Source organism: Elephas maximus, chromosome 20 (assembly GCF_024166365.1).
Source record: "Elephas maximus indicus isolate mEleMax1 chromosome 20, mEleMax1 primary haplotype, whole genome shotgun sequence".
In the NCBI taxonomy this organism is placed as follows: domain Eukaryota; kingdom Metazoa; phylum Chordata; class Mammalia; order Proboscidea; family Elephantidae; genus Elephas; species Elephas maximus.
The window spans coordinates 53,632,259-53,651,555 of record NC_064838.1 but is presented as its reverse complement, the minus strand read 5'-3'; the positions used below and the strand labels follow the sequence as shown (position 1 = coordinate 53,651,555).

At 57.1% G+C, this 19,297-nt stretch overlaps 2 protein-coding genes, 1 long non-coding RNA gene and 1 pseudogene across 4 annotated transcripts; all 4 read left to right on the top strand.

The window, feature by feature from the left end:
- The first annotated feature begins 542 nt into the window (after window positions 1-542).
- CCDC71 (coiled-coil domain containing 71) lies at window positions 543-4,242 on the top strand. Its single transcript, XM_049863187.1, has 2 exons — window positions 543-615; window positions 2,509-4,242. The coding sequence occupies exon 2, from the start codon at window positions 2,561-2,563 to the stop codon at window positions 4,091-4,093; it is 1,533 nt and encodes a 510-aa protein (XP_049719144.1). The 5' UTR covers window positions 543-615; window positions 2,509-2,560; the 3' UTR covers window positions 4,094-4,242.
- A 34-nt stretch (window positions 4,243-4,276) lies between these two features.
- LOC126063632 (laminin subunit beta-2-like) lies at window positions 4,277-9,187 on the top strand (annotated as a pseudogene).
- A 4,233-nt stretch (window positions 9,188-13,420) lies between these two features.
- LOC126064312 (uncharacterized) lies at window positions 13,421-14,277 on the top strand. The gene is made up of 3 exons (XR_007514474.1): window positions 13,421-13,576; window positions 13,894-14,124; window positions 14,208-14,277. It is a non-coding gene; the product is annotated as an uncharacterized LOC126064312 (long non-coding RNA).
- A 31-nt stretch (window positions 14,278-14,308) lies between these two features.
- LOC126063862 (uncharacterized) lies at window positions 14,309-17,872 on the top strand. 2 transcript variants are annotated; one of them, XM_049862326.1, is made up of 4 exons: window positions 14,309-14,428; window positions 15,814-16,269; window positions 16,373-16,536; window positions 17,063-17,872. In XM_049862326.1, exons 2-4 carry the CDS (start codon window positions 16,085-16,087, stop codon window positions 17,413-17,415), a joined length of 702 nt encoding a protein of 233 aa, XP_049718283.1. In that variant the 5' UTR covers window positions 14,309-14,428; window positions 15,814-16,084; the 3' UTR covers window positions 17,416-17,872. The 2 variants fall into 2 exon arrangements, with proteins under 2 accessions (XP_049718283.1, XP_049718282.1); XM_049862325.1 differs by lacking the exon at window positions 14,309-14,428 and having other exon boundaries at window positions 15,623-16,269.
- The last annotated feature ends 1,425 nt before the right edge of the window (window positions 17,873-19,297 follow it).

Sequence of the window (19,297 nt, the reverse complement as noted above, 5' to 3'; positions counted from 1 at the left end):
TATTCCTGCTGCACAGCAACGGGGCTGCTCTGCCAACATCCCTGTGGCTAGAAGTGCTGCCCTTCTGCCTTACGGGCGACTGGCTGGGAATAAGGTGGGCCTTGTGGGCAGTTCTACTCTGTCGTATAGGATCACTATGAGTCAGAATTGACTCGACGGCACTGGATCTGGGTTTTGTCAGTGCCTGGGAAAGGACCAGAAGGTAGAGGATGGGCTGGGCCTTGCTGGACGGCCCATCCAGTAGTTGCTGCATCACCAGGTCCTTTCAAGGCAGGTGTCAGTTGAGGCTCCCAATGCAGTCTTGGCGGGCTTCCGTGAGGTCCTGACTGCGGTCGTATCAGAAGGCTCCTCTACTCCCCAGGCTCCCGCACAGGCCTGGGTGGGTTTGGAGAGCTCCCCGCAGTCACCACCTCCAGGCAGCCCTCCCTGGTGCCTAAACTGCCCCACGCCCAGCTTTTGCAAGGGGGGGAAACGGGGTCTCGAGGGTCAAAGGTCATGAGGGTGGGCCTGGTCCCGGAAGCGGAAGTGCGGCGCACTTCCGGCGCGCAGCGGGCGGCCATGTTGGAGCGGCGGAGGCGGCGCAGAGGCGCGTCCTGGGTCCCCGCGGCGGCGCCGGTAGGTTGGGGCCGCGGGCCTAACCCTGCCGCGGAGTGGCAGCCCACGGGGCGGCAGGGCGGATGGGCCGGCTGAGACTTCCCAAACCCCAACCCTCTGGCAGTCCGGCCGAGAGACCCCACCCCCACCCCGTGCCCAGCGGCCCCACCCTGGCTCCGCGCGGCCCCAGCCGGGCTGACACCATCTGCCCGGTGCAGTCCGAAGCCGCCGGGACTCCTGTCGCCAGCCGCGGCCCCGGCTCCAGGGACGCGGACCCCACCTCGAGGGCCCCACTTGAATGGGGCATTTCCCTCCCTCCATCTTATGTTAACTTCCCTTGCCGGCCCTGGGGCCATGTGTAAAGGGAGGCCGGGGACCCGGCAGCAGCTTCTGTGCCCAGGGCCTCTTGGATGCCCTAGAAGACCCCTCCTACGGTCCCAGACCGATCTGGGCAGAAGAACCCCAGCCCACTCCTGATATTTGTACCGGGGGCGGGGGGGCGGTCAGGAAGCAGGCCTTTTCTCTACAGTTCACAGCCATGGGAACTACACCCCTTCCCCCCCCCCAAAAAAAAAAATCTAATAAAGAAACTGGAATCACGTGTAAGGATTGTGCTCTGGAGAGGGAAAGTGCCTGAGACACCAGAGGATCCAAGAATGTTTCCAAACAAAGGGCCCTAGGGCACTTTCTCCCGAGAATTCTGAAGACTTTCTCTGCCCCATTAGGGCTGTTGGAAGAAGTGCAGACGCACTTCCTAGCCCCAGGGACTTGCCAGATCCCACCTGATCTTTTAATGCTCCAGGTGCAGCGAGGAAGCTGCCTCTTGCCTCTGCGAGCCCTCCAGTGCTGTGTTGGGTATTAGCATTAGTCATGATTGATGGCTACAGCTTTTTCAGGGAGGTGTGGATGACTTGAGTGTTCCCAGAGAGCTCAATTTGGAGTGTACTGAAGTCTGCATTCTTCCAAGCCCAAGTTAGGACAGCTCAGACCTCTGATATCCACTTGATTTACCATCCTACTTGGATCTTTCACTCCCATTGTTCTCAGGCCCTAGACCCTTGGTATGGCCCCCAGGCCACCGCATTGTCTGTTGTCAGTGGCACCTGCTGCTCATCAGCTATTTTCTGTTGAAGGAGAGTCTAGCTCTTTCCCTAGGGTTAGTATCTGTGACTCTAGGTCTAGGAATTGAGCTGCTGGGTGGCCTAATTGGGGACTCTGAAGGGAGAACCTTTAGCGGGCAAGGAGATTTCTCCCATGGGCACCTGAACACCAGCAGCTAGAGGAACACGAGTGGGCATGGTTGGTTAGCATTCAAGGCTCTATGCTGTCCTGTTCCCACTTGTTTTTCCAGCTAGACCACCAGCCCTGGCCTCAGTTTCCAGCCATACCAGAATGCGTTACTCTCACATAGGAGCCTTTGTACAAGCTATGTCTCTTTTTGTTCTATTTCTATCCAGCCCTGTCGCAGTCATCATTCATGTCCCAGTTAGATGTTTCTCTCCTCTAGGAATCCTTTCCTGATCCATTGGCAAGCTGTGCTGGGTGCCACCATTTATTCCCAAGAACTTGTAGTAGTGATTCTGTCTCACCTTCTGGACTGGGCTTCTCGAAGACTCACCTGTGTTCCCAGAGCTGAGTGCAATACTAGGCTTTTCACCTCAGAAAACACTGAATTGAGTTCAAATAGGGCAGGCTCAAACTTTTCTAGGGGCCTGGACAGGTTGGATGGCTCTGAGGAGTTCATAGGTATGCATCCTGAAGGGACTGTCTCTGACCCAGGGAGTGGCTCACTCTGGCTGGGCCCTAAATGTTAGTGGGTGATGTCATGGAGAGTGTGGGCCCTGATTGACCTGTCTACCTGCATGGCTCCCTATTTCACTGCCATTCTCACTGACTTTTCCTCTTGCCTTGGAGGTGCTGAGCGCTGGTTTGCGGACACCCAGGCAGATCTGCAGTGCCTAATGCCATGAGCGTGGTGGTGCAGCATGTGGAAGAGAAAGCTGTGCACTCTTGGTCGCGCATCTCCACGGCAGGGAAGAAGGCCCTGGAGGAAGCGCTGCTTGTCTTTAACCCCATGAGCCAGGATCTCAGTGCTACAGAAGCCCAGCTTGTGGCCTTCCTACAGGGCTTGCGGGATGATGGCTTCCAACCTACTGTCCTGCGCAGTGGCGATGTCTATGGCTACAGTTCATGCACAGCCAACCCCCCAAGCCAGACAAAGCTGCAAGCTCGTGCCCCAACCCCAGCTGCAACATCACCTCCAACTCGTGCTCCCCGAACTGCCATGCGGCTGCCCGCAGGCCGGGCCACGCTGCTCCCTATGCCACTTTCCAGCAGGCTGGCCAAAGCATCCACACCAGCCCTCACCAAGCATGCTACTACCAACCTTCTGCTGAGTTCCCTGAAGCAGTCAAGCGCTAGCCGGGCCCGGGGTGCAGCAATGGGCTTCCCTGCTCACCTCTATCCAGGCGTCTACCCTGCCATGCGGCTCTCTGTTGTCCTTGAGGCCCTGGTTCCACTCAAGACCTCCATGCCCTGCTTGGGGGCCAAGCACAAGGCGCAATCATTGCAACTCTCACTTGCAGACTCGAAGCTGCGGAAGGGCCCAGGGAAGGGTTCAGGGAGCTCCCTGCCCAAGGCTCCCAGAAAAATGACAAGCAAGGGTCCCAAGTGTCTGACCCTTAAAGGCCCCAGGGCCGGTCCCCGACAAGGCACTGGGCCCCGGAGCAAGACCTGCAAAGCCACTGGGTCCCTCAGTGGCCTGGGGATGAAAGGGGGCTCTGTCTTGGGCACCAAAACAGCCCGGGCCAAGGCAGCTCGAACAATGGCCATAGCTGCCCGTACCCAGGCCAAGGTGGCTCGAACGCTGCCTAAGACTGCCTCAGCCAAGGTGGCTCAGACAAAGGCAGCCCCGGCCAAGGTGGCCAAGGCCCAGGCCAAAGCCAGGGCAGCACGGGCCAGGGCCAAGGCCAAGGCCAAGGCGGTGCGGATCAAGGCCAAGGCCAAGGCCAAGGCGGCGCGGATCAAGGCCAAGGCCAAAGCAGCTCGGGCCAAAGCCAAGGCAGCCCGGGTCAAGGCCAAGGTGGCGCAGACCAAGGCCAAGACAAAGGTGGCACGGGCCAAGTCCAAGGCAGTGCAGATCAAAACCAAGGCCAAGGTGACTCAGATCCAGCCCACGAGCAGAGGCAGGCCCAAGGGGTCTGTTCAGCCCCAGACTGCAAGGGGGGGCCGGAAGAGCTGCCCTGAGACTATGGGACAAAAGAGAAAAAGGGCCAAGGAGCCAAAGGAGCTTCCTCCCCGAAAGAGAACAAGGCTTGGGCCCCGATCCCCTAAGGCATGGCCAGAGTCTGGCACAGCAAAGCTGCTGAAATTCTGGGCCATCAAGGTAGACCGGTGGTCCTCAGATGATGAGGTGCGGCAGCGGGCTCAGCAGATCCTCCGTGTGAACCTGTCCCCGGTGATACAGCTCCAGCCACTGTTGCCATGCTCAGCACCCTGACTTCTTCACACAGCTGACTGAGCTCAGCTGCTTGTGTGGCCAGCAGCACAGTGTGCAATGCCCATGGACTCCACAACCCTGAGGACTCCGGGTGCCTCTTCAGGGCTCTGGCGGCCAGCGGTGTCCTTTCAGAGACTGGAGGATGTGGGGTGGGGTGGGTGGGAGGGGTGTTCTCATGGCGCGATGCACTGTGACTTCTTCCTCTTCAAGTTGTATGTCCACTGTTCCATCGATCACGTTTTATACCTTTCCATGGCTCAGTCTCCTTGTCCAGCCTTCGTGGTCTTTTTTGTGTGCATGGCTACTGGCAGGCCAGCTTGAGCAGATGGGGAAGGTGGCTGTAGGGAGAGGCCTGCTGGAGAGGGTTCGGGTAGCCTGGCATAGGTCATTGATGTGACTGATGGGGTGATGGGATGGTGTGAGAGAGGGCAGCTCCCGGGCCCCTCTGGAGAGATGGGGGACAATTTGGGTGTAGCACTGGCACCTCACTGGCCTCTGTAGGTGTTGGGGGGGCATCCACTGAGAGCAGGGGCAGAACCACTCATTCACCTTGAGGCTTCCTTCATTTGGAATCTAGATAGGCCCCATGCAGGAGGATAATAAGCAGCTCTGGTTGCTATGAATTGGAATCGACTCAACGGCACTGGGTTTGGGTGTTGGTTTATAGGGAACCTTTTGGCCAGCAGGTTTCTAGGCCAGGGAAGGGGCTTTGTGGCATTGTTCCCTGGGGGCCCAGCAGACAGCCTGGTCTTGTCCTCCAGCCAGCTCTGGCTGCAACCTTGAGGGGTTGCCCAGGCTTGTCCGGGGTGTGGCCAGGCCTAAACCAAATGAGGTGCTTCTGCCTCTCCTCCCTCCGGATGTCATGGGAGAGTGACTAGCCTCAGCTTTCTCGATTGGTGGCAAGGGACTTGAGATTGAGTCAGGGGCCAGGGCTAAGGGTTGTGGGGCCACAGAAGCTGCTCCAACGGTCCAAGGAGCCAGGAGAGTTTCTGCAACTGCCTCCCTCCATCAACAGTGCTTCCTGCCTGGGCTTCATGTGCTTTGTCTTACTACCAGATCCAGCCTCAGCATGCCCCTCCCACAGATCCAAGGAGAAGCTTGTTTGTCCTAGCAAGATCACTCCTTCCTGCTTTGGGGAGGGGCAGGGCCCTGAACCCTGAATGGAATTAGCTGCCCCGCCCATCTGGCTGTCTCTCCCTGGCTACCCAGGCTGAATAGCGGCTTCTGGGGTGAGTGGGGGGTGACATTCCCCAGAGGCGCCTGGAGACAGCAGCCTTTCAGGGCGGGGGGTGGGAGTGTCATTTGAATGAGAACTGGATCCTTTCTGTTGCTTCGGGTTTGTCTGAACCTGGGCCCCATTAGCCTAGCGCCAGCCGCCCTGGACGGTGGACTTGTGGAGAAGCTGTACTTGCTTCTTGGTGCTCCTCCTTTCTTCTGCATCTGGTGGCTGCTATTTACATCCTCTTCTGGGTATATCCCTCCCACCCCTGACTCCCCAGGCTCTGGGGACTCCCTTGCTACCAGCTGCACTGTGGCCCTACCACCCTGCATGCTCCTTGCCTTTGGCAGCTCTGCTTCCACCTACAATGTGAGTACTGGGGATGACGTGGGGGCCACACTCAGCCAACAGGGCTGGCCTAGCTTGTCCTCACTCTGCATCTTCTCTCTCAGGCCTGTTTCCAGCGCCCAGTGTCCAAGACTTCCAGCCAGTCTGGGCCTCGTCCTTCCAGTTTTTATGCTACTGTCACAGATGGGTGAGGGGTCAGCTCTTTTCCAGAGAGCTAGTTTTTTTCATTAGTCAGAGGAGGCGAAATCTCCAGGCCTTTTGGTGGGGCGAGGTGAGGGATACTCCTAGGACATGTACTTAGGCCCTGCCCTCCCAGTCCAGGCTCCCAGAACCACTGCCCAGGAGATGCCAGACAGCATTTCCCCACCCAGTTGCTCAAGCGGCAGTTGCTACCCACCCCCTGGCAACCTGGTTGTTGTCCATGGCCACAGCCTCTGAGCCTCATCTACCTGTGGCCTCCATGACCCTGAGCCCTACTGTGTTATCAGCTGCCTACAGGTGGGGAGGAGGGTCAGGGCTCTTGAGACCGTCTTTGGAGTATGGGGATGGTAGTGTGGGTGTATCCTGGATGGGTTCACCCCTGTGAGGGTCAGATCACTTTTGGAGGCTGGAGGGAGAGGGCTGCACTGTGAGATTTTGGAGTGGGGACTGACCTTTTACTTCTTGCCCAGTCAGCCTGTTTGGGCCCTCCCAGGACTCTGAGAATGCTTCTTCTGTGACTCTTGGGCTCAGCGAGGCCACAGTGTTTGAGAATGTGATCTCCCAAAGTGGCCATGGTGACAAGAAGACCTGGTGGCAGGCAGAGAGTGGTGAGGGTGCCAGTGGGCCCCTGTGTGTGGGTCTGGGGTCTGGGGTCAGGGCTCAGTCCCTCTGATCAGTTCTTGTGGCTGCAGGTGTCGAGAATGTCACCATCCAGCTGGACCTAGAAGGTGTCTTCTACTTTATCTACCTTGTCATGACTTTCAAAGTGACTCAGTGCCCCAACCTTAAGGCTTGCTAGGCAAGCTCTGAACTTTGTGGCCTCCCTACCTGATGGCCACTAGTGACTCTTGCCCCTGATGACGAAAGGGCTCCTTCTGTCCCCAGACATTCCACCCAGCAGCTCTGCTCCTTGACGGCTTGGTGAACTATGGCCATTCCTGGCACGATATTTTGCCCACAACTGCTCAGGCCTCTTCTCTGGGATCCCTCTTGCACCTGGCCACAGGGTCAGTGACCTCATCTGTGACCAGCATTACTTGCACATCAAACCTTCCACTGAGGGTGAGGTCAGGCCCAGGGGGAAGGGGAGTAGGGCCTTGGGGTGAAGTCAGTCTTAGGCCTGCTTCTTCCCCTCAGGTAATTTTCAAAGTTCTGGACCCAGGCATTTGAGTAGAGGACCCAAACAGTCCCCAAATTCAGCGTAATCATCCCCCATAGCCAATCCTGTACCCCTTACATGTCAGGTTAGAGCTAGATCCTGGGAGGAAGTGAGGCCCTACCTGGGGGCGTGCACCAGTGGGGCAGAGTGGGCTGGCAAGCCAGCTCAGTCCCCCAGCCTCATCTCTTCATCACCCGCACTGTCCCATCACTGTCCCCTATCAGGCTCCTCTATTGTCATGGCCCTCCATCTCTGTCCCATTATTGCTTCTTATCTCTGCTCCCTAGTGTAAAGGGACTGGCATGGGGAGCAATCCCCACCGCTGTCCCTTACCCCTGCCCTATTGCTGAACCACTCCATGAGACCCCATTACTGCTCCCCATGCCAGCCCCCATCACCATCCCCCATCTCTGCTCCCATCACTGTCTCTCATAACCTTCCACTTTGTGGGCCCCATCCCCCAACACTGCTCCTCATCACTGCCTGTTATGGTCCACCTGTCGTTGCCCTCCTTTCATTCAAAGCCTTGGTCTCTGTTGGTGCCCTTTGTCCCTGCAGCTGCCTCTAGGTGGCACCAAGGTATCTTTGGATTTGTCCCCTTCCCTGAAAAGCAGAAGTCTTTTGTTAAAGGACAAGAGAGCCACATAACCATAACCTGGCAGGGCAGCCGAGAGCCAGGCCAGGAGGGTACCAGAGCAGGAGGACAAACCCCAAACTAGCTTTTTCTTTACCTCTGCTGGGTGCTTTCCAACCGACCCTAAGTCCCCATGCTGGCAGCTGCTGCATGTGCCTCTACTCGGGAGAGAGTGGAGGCCTGGCAGAGGAGAGATGCAGGAGGTAGTCTCGGCTTGGTAACTAAATTGAGCTGTGGAGCAGGGAGAGGAGCCCTGGACCTATCTCTCCATCCATGTGTTCATTTAACAAATGCCCATTTAGCCCTGCCCTATGCCAGGCATCATCTGGGCAATGATCTGTGGGGAGCAGACAAGGTATCTGGCTTCTTGGAGCTGATGTGAAAGTGAGAAAGACAGTTGCTAAATAAGCAAACAAATACCTTATGCCATTTGGCTAGATGATGAGCCGATTTCTAGTTTGGATGACAGACTGAGGAGTGGAATTCTTTATTGCTTTGGGAAAGTAGGTTTGAGGTACCTGAAGACACCAGAATGGGGTGTCCAAGAAGTAGTAGGATGTGCAGGTCCCAGCCCAGTAGTGACATTGGAATGGGCAAAAGGGATCTTCAGTACAGAGGTGGGATTCTCACTGTGGGGAGGCTGTCATCATCCTGGGAGGGGAGGGTGTTCCTAGGGGCACAGGGAGCAAGGAGCCCCACAGCATGGGTGCTGGAATAGGCGGGCTACAAGGAATGGGAGGAAATTCTCCCATTCCCCTCTATCCCATCCATGGTAGGGTGAGGACCAAGGCACCTGAGGTCTGGCTGTATGTCCCCAGAGCTCCTGTGCGTGATCAACCTCCGTGTGAACTTCTCTAAACTGCACACATTGGGTGACAGGCCCGTCCCGTAGGGGGCCTCAAGGGACGACCTTTCTACTATTATGCTATCTATGAGCTTGTGGCCTGGGGCAGCTGCTTGTACCATGGCCCTGTATCCGAGTGCAGGCCCGCACAAGGGGCCCCAGCCAGCGTGGAAGGCATGGTGAGAACCACGGGAGGGGCATTTTATGGCTGGTGGGGTGGCAGGCTGGAGGACTCAGGCAGACACATCTTCCCCTCCTCCCTGCCAGGTACATGGCCTCTGTGTCTGCTGCCACCACACAGCTGGTGCCAACTGTGAGCGCTGCCAAGATCTGCACCAAGACCACCCATGGCATGCAGCAGAGCCTGGGCACCCCCATGCCTGCCAGAGTAAATGGCATGCCCTATTCTGCCTGGCCATACCTGTCACAGGTCACCCCACCCCATATATACCTCTTGTCTACACCAAAATGTGAGTGCCATGGGCATGCCCACAGCTGCCACTTTGACATGGCCATATATCTGGTGTCTGGCAATGTGAGCGGAGGCGTATTTGATGCATGTCAGCACAATGCGGCTGGGCGCCATTGTCAGCTCTGGCCGGCCCTTCTTCCACCGTGATCCCCGGGAGGATCCCCATTCTCCTTGCTCTTGTGGATCTGAGTCCTCTAACCCCCGATTCCAACTCTGACCATGATCTTTCAGCTCCGTGGTGACCTCTGACCTAACTCTGTCCTCACTTCTGACCCCTGAATAGCTTGCAACCGTGACCCTGTGGGTGCTCTGGAGGGGGATTTGTATGACACCCACACGGGTGAGACTCGTGGCCTTCTCTCTGGGCAGTGTCGCTGCAAAGGTCACATCTGGGACCAACACTGTGACTCCTGTCAGCCTGGTCACTACGGCCTCAGCCCCACTCAATCAGAGAGCTACCAGTGTGAGTGACCCTACGTCCTCCCTGTTCTGCCCCAAATCACTGCCCTGATGACACACGCATCACCCCTAGCAGCCCCACTGGCCCCCTGAAAGCACCGTGCCTCAGCCTGCAGGTGTGACCCCTGCAGCCAGGTCCCTGGCACTCATGCCTGTGATCCCTCCAGCGGTGTCTGCCACTGGAAATGCTTTGTCTCTGGACAGGACTGCAGCTGATATCTGGTGAGCCTTGACCCATCCCCCAATTTGATTTTGACGTTGGGTGCTGAGCTTCTAGGAGCTGACAATTACAAAGCTATGGTCAATGTGACAATGTAGCCTTGCTCATGGGTGGGTGCCAAGGCCCTGATCTGATCACCAAGATCAGTACTACCTTGGCTGACTGAACCATCATATGCCCTCAGGAGAGAGCTTTGGGAGCATAAGAAGAGAAGACGATTAAATAGGTCATAACAGTATTAGATACTGGGTTTAAAGATGTTTCATTGTGAACACGTTTGGAGGAAGACTCATTCCCAGGGACAGCGTGATCCTCTTCTAGCCTCTCTTTGAACACTATGAACGCTTTGACTTTTGTTTAACCCTAGCTGCATCCTTATCTCTTTCTTTCCTCCTCTTAGTAAAGCTGTGCAGGGGTACACAAGAGTCTTCTTTCTCCCCCTCAGTTGCAGGCAGAGGAGCATTCAAGTCCTGCCACTCACTCCCGCCCCTGCTCCCTTCCCACTCCTTAACCCCAACCCCTGTACCAGACAATCCCGGTACAACACCCCTCCTCACAGGAGGCAGGTCCTATCCAGATCTCATTGCCTGTCCTCCCCCCACAACCAGCCACTCTCCTGCAGCCGGAATTCTGGGGTCTGAGCAGTGACCCCCCAGGCTCCTGGCCCTGTGACTGTGACTTTGGGGGTGACTACAGCAACAGGTACAGGGCAGGACTTGAGGGTCAAGGGTCAGACAGCGGGGATCAGGAGTTGACTTGGCCCCCTCATCCGTCTCCATCCTCTCTCAGGTGTTCTGCAGGAGAGGGCCTCTGCCTGTGCCGCCCTCACCTCCATGGCCACCACTGCCATGAACGTCAATGTGGGCATTTCTGCACTCTCCTGGACGAGGCCATGACTGAGGCTGAGCTTAGCCAGGATCTCTAGTCGGCCAATCCCCGACTGCCTGTGAGTGTCCAGGAAGGCCAGGGGCAAGAGGAAATCAAGGCTGAGACCTTGGGTCTCAGAGGCGGGAGTGAGTGTCCAGGGTGGTCTAAGACCCACAGGGTGAAGGGCTATATAGAGGAGGACCTGGGCAGGATTGGGAAGGTTGGTGGGGATTATTGTGCTCAGAGGTTTGGTATCTTGGATGTTGTTGTTGTTAAGTGCTATTAAGTCAGTTCCAACTCATAGTGACCCTATGTACAACAGAACAAAACACTGTCCAGTCCTGTGCCATCCTCACAATCATTATGTTTGAGCCCATTGTTACAGCTGCTGGGTCAATCCATCTCGTTGAGGGTCTTCCTCTTTTTCACCAACCTTCTACTTTACCTTGGATAGAGCCTGTATTTCCTGGATAGTGTGGGAGAGAACAGAGCCAGGATGTTGGAGGGCACTGATACCCCACTTGCCCCCAGGGAGCCTCCTGGCCAACCTCTCCCCACTGTATATGAGCCCCAGGGACCTCTGCTGGCTGGCTTCAGCTTCGGCCTCAGAGACAGCATAACCCTTGATGTGCCTTCCACCCTGCCTGGCAAGCCCATCACAGCCGCCAGCTGCCCAAGGTGAGGAGTCTGAGGAGTAGGGTGGGGTCACAGGTAACTAGGGTCTTAGGAGGGATGGGGGCCCAAGTCCTGAGGGCTGTCGGTCCTGGGCTTGGGTGTCTGCGTCTCACACTGCAGGTCCCAGCAGAGCACCTGCCCCGGCATCGGGGAACTGGGCCTGCACTGTGGAATGGCTTGAACTTTGCACGTGTGGTTTGTGGGGCTGGCCTCTTCCTGTTGGCACTGGCAGTGCCTCGTGCCCTGGAGTATGACATTGTCCTACGATATGAGACCCAAGTCAGTGGCATGGGTGCCAAGTGGGCGGATGGATGGTGCTGGGTAGTGGGTAGTGGCAGCTGTTTGTCTTCTGACCCCTGACCTTTGACCCCAGGCAAGCATTGGTCAGTGTCCATGCCCAATCCTTACCACCAGTACCCGCCGTGCCCGTGTGCTGCCCTTAGAGCAGCTGTTCCAGGCAGCACTGCCCCGGGCACATATGTAGGCAGGACCTTGTGACCCCAACACCAAGAGCCCACTATGCAGCCAACACATTTGAAACAATACTGAGACCAAGTAGAAAAGCCCCAGTATGGAATATGGTCATGTCACAGAACAATCAAAACAAGTAACTAATTTAAAACAGCAGGATTTAAGAAGTTACTCTTTTTCCATTGGTCATATGCTGAAACGTTGGACTCAATAACTCTACAACAGAATGCAACATCCCTGGGACTGCATGGTCATGACCTCCTGACCCCATCTCATCCTCATCCACCTTACCCCCTTCCCCACAGGGCTGTGGCTCTATCCAGACCTTTCTGCTCTGAGCCTGGAACACACTACTCCATGATCCTGCGGCTGTGGCAGACCAAGGGTGTTTAGAGGCCTGCAAGAGGTACCATCCTTCTGGATTCTGTGAGGTTCTAGGTGTTCCATCCTACATCTGGGGAGACATGGAGAAGGCACAAATTACAGCAGGACAGGATGGGGGCATCGGGGCTAGGGGCAGAGAATCACAGAGGTCTAGAGTTGGACCAAAAGGATTGAGATAGGCCAAGAGTATAGGGAGGGGGGCCAGATGGGAAGAAGTGCACATGCAAAGGATAGAAGGTCAGAAAAGGCAGGGGCCAGATCTCACAGGGCCTTGTCCATGTGATAGGGGTCTTGCGCCTATCACAGGGACAATGCGGAGCCATGGAAAGGTTTTGAGCAGGGAAGAGACATGGGGAGAAGGATCTTTTTGGGGGAGGCCCAAATGGTGGCTGCTGCAGTGATTCCAAGTGAAAGGTGGCATTGCCTGGACTAGATTGGAGTCACTGGACGGGGAGGAGAGGCAGACTTAAAAGAGATTAGGAAACAAAATGGGGCAGAAGAGGACAATAAGGGCTGATGATGCAAGGAGTGGTGGCAGATGTTGGTGAGTGGGGCTGGGCTCACTACCCCCTGCCTGCTAGGTTGTGTTCCTGCCTCGGGTAGAAGAGTTGCCTGGACTGCGGTCCATGGACCCCAGGGCCATGCAGCACCTGCAGGAGCTTCGCAAGGCAGGCTGCATGGAAGCAGCGAGGAAGGGCCCCTCCAGCACTATGCCTGCAGCCTGCACCCACCTGGTCTGCAGCATCTCAGCCTTGCTCCATGGAGGTGGCCTTGGTGAGCGTGCACCCCTTAGTGAAGGGGCTGCGGGGGTACCAGGAGGTTCATCTTGTCTTCCTGTTTCTCCTGCCAGCATGTGAGTGCCACCCTCTGGGTTCATTGAGCACTGAGTGTGCCCTGCTGGGTGGACAGTGTCCCTGCTGTCCCCACGTTGTTGGTCGTACCTGTGACCATTGTGTGCCTGGGACATATGGCTTTGGGCCCACTGGCTGCAGTGGTGAGTCTTCAGGGCCAGTGGGTGTGAGGGGCATGGCTTGAGCACCCTGCTACTCCCCACAGAATGCTGCTGCCATGCTGAGGGTGCCACCAGTGCCATCTGCAACCCTCTAAGTGGGCAGTGCACATGCTGGGCAGGCCTTGCCGGTCATCGCTGTGACCGCTGCCTCCCTGGCTGGTGGGGATTCCCACATTGCCAGCCGTGTGCCTGCAATGGGCATGCTGAGTTGTGCCGTCCTCTTACGGGCATCTGCCAGGCCTGCCAGGGGGCCACCACTGGCTGGCACTGTGAGAGGTGAGCGCTGCCACTGGGAGGATTGGGCAGGAGTTATGATGAGTGGGCCAGCCCCACCCCAAGTGCTTCTGCCCCCAGGTGCCTGGACAGCTACTATGGAGACTCCATCCTGGGCTCAGGCCAGCAGTGCAGGCCCTGCCCCTGTCCTGGGCACCCTGGCTCTGGCCTCTATCATGGGAGTTCCTGCCACGTGGACAACGTGAATGGGCGTGTCCTGTGCCTCTGCGCACCTGGCTATGCAGGTGAGGCATAGTTGGCAGTGGCAGACCCATGGCCCTGGTTGCTTGTTTACAACCCCATCAGGTTCATGTGGCAAATCATTGCCAGTGCTGCCTGTTTGCTGACCTGCAAGCTGGGCACTTGCCCTTGAGGAGTTCCTATTCTAGGAGTGGGGGGAATTATAGGCGAGGCCTGTGTAAGCCAGGAAGATGGGCTATAAAGTAGCTGCAGTGTCCTCTCCCCTCCTGACCACAACTCAGATTTACTGACTGGGTATGTGGGACCCACAGGCCTCAAGCATACAGGAAGACACCTGAGACAATCCCACGCTCCTCTTTAGGTCCCCACTGTGACCGCTGTTCCTCCGTCTACTTCGGGCACCCTTGGCCAGAAGGGAACCCCAGAAGGAGTCCATCTGTGCTAGCCCTGCCAGTGCAACAACAATATCGATCCCATGACCCCGCCACCTGCAACCCCCACAGCGGACGATGCCACCATAGCCATGGCCCTGGCTGTGCCCACTGCAGGCCTGGCTTCCATGGCAGTGCCCTGTGCCCAGGGGGCTGCCAGGGTGAGTGTGTGAGTGGGAGCGTCCCAGGATGGGGGGGTAGGCTCTCCCCTCCACAGAGCCTGCCAAGTCTTCCCTTCCCTCAGGCTGCAGCTGTGATCCCTGGGGCACTGTTCCTGTATGGTGCCCAGCTGGGGCCAAAGCCTGCTTCTGCAACCAGGTCAGCAGGCAGTGCCCCTGCTGCCCTCACACACTGGGGTGAGACTGCAAATGCTGTGCTCCCCTCTTCTGGAACCTGGAGGACCCCCGGGGCTGGGAACCCTGTGGCTGCCATACCCAGCAGACTTTGCAGCTGGGGTGTCACCTAGTGAGTGAGCCCAGTGGCACATAGCATGTGGCAGTGCCTGGGTGTGAGTGAACGTGTGCATACCTATGACAAGGTGTGACTTATGGCTGATGTGAGTGTCCCTGTGACTACCAGCACTATGTGTAGCTACAAACAGCTGTGTGAGTCTGCGCTCCTGTGTGAATTAACTGTGAGCAGGTGGTAGGGCCTGGGGGAAAGTGGATATGAGACTGCGTGTGCCTGAACCCATGTGCAGCAGTGCGTTAGTGTGTGTGTAAACCGCTGTGACAGAGTCATGGCCAGCAGAGTGAGCATGGCAGGGGTGGGGGCTGGGGGGGAAGCTGAGGAGGCACAGCAGAAGGGGGTGGCCACGGAAGGTGAGTGTTTCCAGGAGGGTGGGTGGCCCCTGTGTGAAATGAGGACTGAAGCCTGTTCTTGGGTCCTCGGCAAGGAGGGGGGCGGGAGTCAGATCCAAGAGTTGAGGGAAGCATGGGGGTGAGGGCTTGGGATAGTGGGGCGCATGGCTTACAACATAGAGAAACAAAGGGCAGCAGGTCAAGAGAAAAGACATACCCAGGCAGTGCAAAGTAAGGGTTGGCAATGAGGGAAGGTGGGAAGTGGCTGAGGGAGCCAGGCCAGAGGAAGTCTTCAGGCAGGGAGAAGCCCTTAGCCAAGGGCAAGTATGGGTGCTTCTTGGGGTAGGAGCGGGACTGGGAGAAGACAGCGCATGTGGTGTATGCATGCCACCTCTGAGCACTTGTGTGCCCCCTCCCCCCGCAAGTTGGCCCTGGTGACTGGCCTGTGCTCTCTTCCTCCAGGTCACAGGTCAGCACCTCTGCTGGGCAGGATTTGGGGGCCGCATGTGCTCTTAGTGTCAGGATGGGTATTGGGGTGACCCAGGCCAGGAGTGCAGAGGTGAGAGAGCGCTCACACAGTCCACCACCAGGGACGAGGCTGTCCTGCAGGGGGAATTGTGGGGAAATAGTTGGGGTTTTCCTGAAGAAGAATACAACATGTTTATTGTGTTCCCCCCAAAACTTAAATACTCATGAAAACGACTGTAGGGAGACAGCATTGGCAAGGCCAGACTAGGGATACCCACAGAGAGGATACCTTGGGTGGCTCTTTCCTGACTGCCCCCTGCCATCCCTGACCCTGGCTGACCCCTGGCTAGACTGTAGAGGCTCTGGAGACTTGTGCTGTTTCCCCATAAAAAGGCTGCTGTACAGTACAGCCCCTCAGCCAGGGTGGGTGGCAGTGCTCATGGCAGATCTAAGCAGTGGCTCAGGCCAGGGCTAGTGTGCGCCCCCACACTCACACAGGGGCCTCATAATCCTTCAGTCACCTAGAGGTGAGCCTGGGGCAAGTGTTGTCTCTCCCTGCCCTGACCTGTCTCTTCCCCACAGCCTGCGCCTGTGACCCACAGGGCTCCATCTCACCCAGTTGTGACCCGCACACGGGCGCCTTCCTTTGCAGAGATGGCATCTCAGGGCTGAGGTGCTGGGTGTGTGTCCGTACTTCCAGAGGTGGCTTCCCACGTTGCATATCCTGCCGTACTTGCTTCACCCCCTGGAATCAACAGCTGGCTCTGCTTTAGCCGCAGCTGAAAGCTGTGGCCCAGGAGGCAGCTGTCCTACACGAGGGGATGCCTGGCTGGGGGCCTGGGGGCCATGGTGGATGCCTGCAAGCCCTGGAGGGGGTACTACAGCAGACACAGGCACTTCTGGAGATTCCCTCTCTCCCTCTGTGGGAACCCTGCAGCAACTTACAGAGTGGACAGCTGGACCCAGGCAAGGGATCTGGAGTCAGCAGGGAGGGAATCCCTTGCAGCTTTCCAAGATCAGGGATTCACAGGGTCACAGGTTGGCCTGAGTTCTGAGTCTGGGAGTCATGTGGGTTTCCTTGAGCAAAGGATCTTGGAGCAGTGGGCATCTCTGGCCAGACTGATGCCCGATCTCCCTACAGGAGGGAATTGACTTCATTGGCCCAGACACTGCAGGCCACAGAACAGGTTGTGGCTGACTATAGTCTGTGGGTCAGGAAGCAACGTGAACACCTGGAAGCATTATCCTGGGAGCTAGACTGTGTCAAGGACTTGGCCTGGACCAAAAGGGCCGTAGGAGCCCAAGGTGAGTCGTGGTGGGCAGGTGGGTAGATGGCAGGAGGAAGGGACCAGGTGCCCTTGTGTGTGTATCTGGGAGACCCATGAGGGTGCCTGCAGGTGGAGGCCTAACCCTTTCCTATATACACCTGTCCCACCCCCTGCAAATGCTGGGGCCCAGGCCTCCTCCGCTGCCCTGCTTTCCCAGGAGGCCATACTCAGAGCTCAGGCTGTGGCCACATTAGGACAACCAGACAGCATCCTGGGGCAGGCCCGAGAGGCCCAGCAGTGGACAGAGCAGCTGCTTTGGGGGACGGGCCAGCTGACAAGGACACCTCTGTGGGGGCTGAAACTGAAGGGGCTGGTCAGCAAGTTCCAGATGCTGCACCTGCAGCTGCTGGGGCTTTCTGTCAGAGCTGGAGTGGTGGGTGGGGATGTATATCACAGTTGGGGGGTTGCCAAGGCAAGAACTCTCTTACAGGGGTATCCTGAGTGTAGGGCAACAGGGGCTCTGGGACGTACACTCCTCACTGGGTTCCTCATCTCGCTTGCAGGAATGCAGGGGTCGGGGACTTGGGCTGGCTGTGTTCCTGCACCCTGTGGGGTTCCCACTTGCCCTGGGGCCCTGCCCAAGGCCCAGTGGGCTCTGGTTGCCTCCTGGAACTCCTCCCACAGCCTGGACATAGTAGTCCCAGCCTTGGAGCAGCATCAGCAACTGGTTCAGAGTCATAGAGGCCATGGGTGGAAGCCATGGGGCAAGTCACAGAGGACCATGGCTTGGCCACAGGGTGGCAGGAGACACATTCCACTTGTGACTCATTCCTACCAGCTGCAGCAAATCCAGGCCACAGTAACCCCCTCAGAAACTCAGGCACAGAAGACATGGCATCATGCAAGGGGGCCCTGAGGCATGGCTGCCATGGCCCATGTGCAAGGGACTGTGCAGGCCATCCAGCGCTTCCTCATGAGTATATGTCTGCTTGTCACATTTCTGTTCACAGCTGAGGGCAAGGGCAGGTGGGCATCCAGGACACTGCCGTGGTACTCCTTCCAGAATGATGAATACTCATAAAGGGTGACCAGGGGTCAGGTGGAAGCACTGGTGTGCTGGTAATGTTTTTAACAACTGGCAGGAAATCAAGGGGAACTGATTTGTAGCATTTTTCCAATTTCCATGGTGTAAATAATCCCACCATGACTGATTTCAATCTGGAAACCCTGGTGGCATAGTGGTTAAGTGCTACAGCTCCTAACCAAAAGGTCAGCAGTTCAGATCCACCAGGCGCTCCTTGGAAACTCTATGGGGCAGTTCTGCTCTGTCCTATTGGGTCGCTATGAGTCGGAATTAACTTGACGGCAATGGGTTTGGTATTTTTCGTTACTATTTAATGACCGTTTTGCAAAATTCCTGAAGATCTAACAATTGACCGTTGCAAGCCTCCAGCACACCGTTGGACAAGAGTGTCAGGGACAGAGTCAATGAGAGGCCAGGGTCAAGGGTTGTTGGGTCAGGGATCAGGGCTCAGGTCCTACCCTACTCCCCACAGACAAAGGTGCGAATGTTTTGAGTGTAGAGCTGGTGGTGTGGCATGTGCTGGCAGTGCCCCACCCCCAATGCGGGGCTGTAGGTGTTACCTTCCTGCTGGAGCAGATCTATGGTTACCTCTGTGCACCAGATGCTGTGGGCCAGGAGCTGCCCAGAGCTGAAGGCATCCTCCATCAGGCACAGCAGATCAAGCGAAGGGCCAGGAGGCTGGAGGTAGAAGTCAGAGGGTGGGGAGGGAAGGGATACCCAATTGAGGATCTGTATCTTTCAGAGAGGGCACAGCCAAGGCCCGGGACCAAGTGCTGAACGTTCTGGGGGCACTAGCTGAGGTGGGAAGTCACACGGAAGCTGCAGAACAAGGGCTCTGGGCAGCAAAGCAGGCACTTTGAGGCCTGGAGGCCAGTGTGCAGGAGGTGATACCCTACCAGAACCCCTTTGGTCCTTCATACCTCTTGTTCAATGGGTATAGTGATTCCCATTCCCCCCTGAGATCCTTGATCCACTGTTATGCTATGGTGCTACTGAATACCCTGACCATGCAAACACTCAACCTACTTGCTACCGTGCTGTGACCTCTCTGTGACCCCCCCGAACTTTGCTCCAGATGGCAGGGCACCAGACTGAGATGGCGGTGGCGTGGATGTGGCCCCGGTCCTGGGGCGTGTGTCCAGTGCAGCTGAGGCCCTGAGGATGCATTTGGCCCTTAGAGGAATGCCCAGGAGGCAGAAGAACAGGCAGCAAGGGCCACAGGCACGGCTGGGGGCCTGGGCAAGGTGACGTAGGGAACAGTGGGTGTTGAGGCCTCGGGCACTCCTCTGGAATAGTGGGAGGTGCAATTTAGGCTGGGGCCGGGATAGGCTGGGTTGAGGCAGGAACTTAGTTCCAAAACTCCCTACCCCCCAGGAACCTCGGGCCTCAGTGGGGTGGGGTTTTATGTCCAGCCTTTCTTCGAGGAGTTGCAGGTGGCCTGGGTTGGGTGTGACAGAGTTGCTGGAGGGCGTTCTTGGCCTGGTCACCACGGTGCAGAATGTGGGAGAGCTGGTGCAGCGGGCACAAGCTGAGGCCCAGGAACTGCTGAAGCAAGCACAGAGCACCTGGACCCATCTGGAGGGTGCTTGGCTGGGCCGTAGTAGGAGACATAGGAGCAGAGCAGGCAGGGGGTGCGGGGGGCATGGGGGTCAGCATGGGGTCTAGGTCAGTTCCAGACTCATGGAGGGATCAGGGCTGGGGCCAAAATCCAGAA